Source organism: Cyprinodon variegatus, unplaced genomic scaffold (assembly GCF_000732505.1).
Source record: "Cyprinodon variegatus isolate N-32 unplaced genomic scaffold, C_variegatus-1.0 Scaffold2016, whole genome shotgun sequence".
Classification (NCBI taxonomy): Eukaryota; Metazoa; Chordata; class Actinopteri; order Cyprinodontiformes; family Cyprinodontidae; genus Cyprinodon; species Cyprinodon variegatus.
The window spans coordinates 56,263-58,181 of record NW_015152469.1 but is presented as its reverse complement, the minus strand read 5'-3'; the positions used below and the strand labels follow the sequence as shown (position 1 = coordinate 58,181).

The 1,919-nt window shown below is 41.3% G+C and overlaps 1 protein-coding gene across 1 annotated transcript in view; it reads left to right on the top strand.

The window, feature by feature from the left end:
- Positions 1–601: 601 nt before the first annotated feature.
- The window catches only part of st3gal3 (ST3 beta-galactoside alpha-2,3-sialyltransferase 3), a 55,387-nt gene continuing 54,069 nt past the window's right edge, over positions 602–1,919 (top strand). The window contains exons 1-3 of the mRNA XM_015405153.1: positions 602–629; positions 1,254–1,317; positions 1,404–1,499. Of these exons, the coding sequence (XP_015260639.1) occupies positions 602–629; positions 1,254–1,317; positions 1,404–1,499 (188 nt within the window). The remainder of the gene's footprint in view (positions 630–1,253; positions 1,318–1,403; positions 1,500–1,919) is intronic.

Sequence of the window (1,919 nt, the reverse complement as noted above, 5' to 3'; positions counted from 1 at the left end):
GCCAGATGGATATGCGGAGCATATCCATCTGGCGGGGTCAGGTTAGTAAGGTGCCAGTTTTGGGCAGATTTTAAGACAGGATTTTTTTTTTTTTATAGAAATTTTTTCCACTTTTGGGACAATATGGTCTGATAAAGAGTACATTTATATACACGTTTAAGCCAGAATGATTTGATATTCAAATATTACTCCCTTTAAAGTCTGTACGCATTGCTAGCTAACAGCCTGCGTCACGCCATCTCTGTTGTTCTCTGGTTTATCCGTGTCGACTAGCCTGACACTCATTTCAGCACCATATTCTTATCTTTTTTGCCTTTTCTTTTTACATGTAAAGAAAAAAAAAAGCCCGGACAAAGCAGGATTGGTTCGCACTGAGGTCATTGCATGAACTCCTCATCCTTAAAGTCATTTGAATTGTTTTAGTCTAAAAAAGTTCAAGTGTGACGAATGAAAAAGCTCTGCATCTTTTCACGGCCACCGTATGCGTTCCTGCATAAAGGAATCTGCACGCCGAATGCTTCCCGAGGACTGATGGGAGTTTTGGACCGACCTAAAAATATTCCAGAGGCGCAGAATGAAATAACGCTCTAATACTGGAAGCATGACTCCAGCCTTGTCGAACACGACAGGTATGCGTGCAATGGCTAAACATCCGCCTTCCTGGGAGCCACGCATCACAGCAGCTCGCCGTCGCAGCCTCCACCCGGAGAATGTTCTTGTTTAAAAGCAGCATTCCTCTCCTGCTGCTTTTTATAGGGAGTTCTTACAGATGCATTCCAGCCTAAATCATCCACGCCTGCTGTCGTTTTTTAGGGTTTCTCCCCTCTTTAGACGACCGATACGTTACCGGCCATTCATGCTCTGCTAATGGAGGGGAATGTTGTCACCTCTCATCTCTTTAAAGGCGTTATTTTTCCCACTTTAGGGACGTTTCATCATCCTGATGTTAGAACAGCTGCTTATCTTTGACGTTAAGCCGAGATGCTCCGTGTACCTTACCGTGCGAAAGATTTATCGCCGCTGTCCAGATCTGTAATGCACAAGCTGAGGAGTTTGATTCTCACTCCAAGCTGCTTCATTTATCTCTGAAAGTATTTTACCTTCTGATGTATCTATATACAAACCGGATAACTAAATACCTCCGTGTATTTTTAGCTCATACGTTTGGTGTTTGAATTCCCAAAATGTTTGTGCTTTCGCTCCCCGTCTCCGTGTCATTTAACGCTATTTTTTTTTTCCCCTCTTTCTTGCAGAGAGAATAATTGACAGCATTTTAACTGCCACGAAATATTACGGCCTTGGAAAGGAGCTAGACAGGTACTCGCCTTTATCCTATCTACACCCAGCGTTTTACCCTTTTCTCCAGGTTACTCACCTCTTCTTCTTCTTCTGTGTCCTCCCAGAGTCAAATGTAAAAGATGCATCATAGTGGGGAACGGGGGAATCCTGTATAATAAGTCTCTGGGCTCCCGTATTGATGAATACGATGTTGTCGTAAGGTAAGGCGAAACGTTTTAAAACCATAAAAAAGGAATTTTAATCTGTGGTTTTATGTTCGCTGCTATAATAACAGATATAAACTGGTTATTCTTTCAAAGACAAAAGGTAAATAAAGACTTTTTCAACCCAAGAGGGCGGCGACCATTTTTTATTTCTTTCTATAAAAATTTGTCAAACATAGTAAAAAGGTTTTATTTCCCAAATCCCTCAAAGCTGTTGGTTTACAGCAGTTTAAACACAGACGATCTATATGGCATCCAATCATAAACTTACTTTTTCTGGATATTTGAACTCGATTTTTTAAGTCATAGGAGTTATTTCCCATGAAGAAATTGATATAAAAGCTGTATGACGGGTTATAGGGAGATGAAACGCAGGAAGGCAATGTCAACGCAGGGGCGGATTTAGGAAATTTGGGG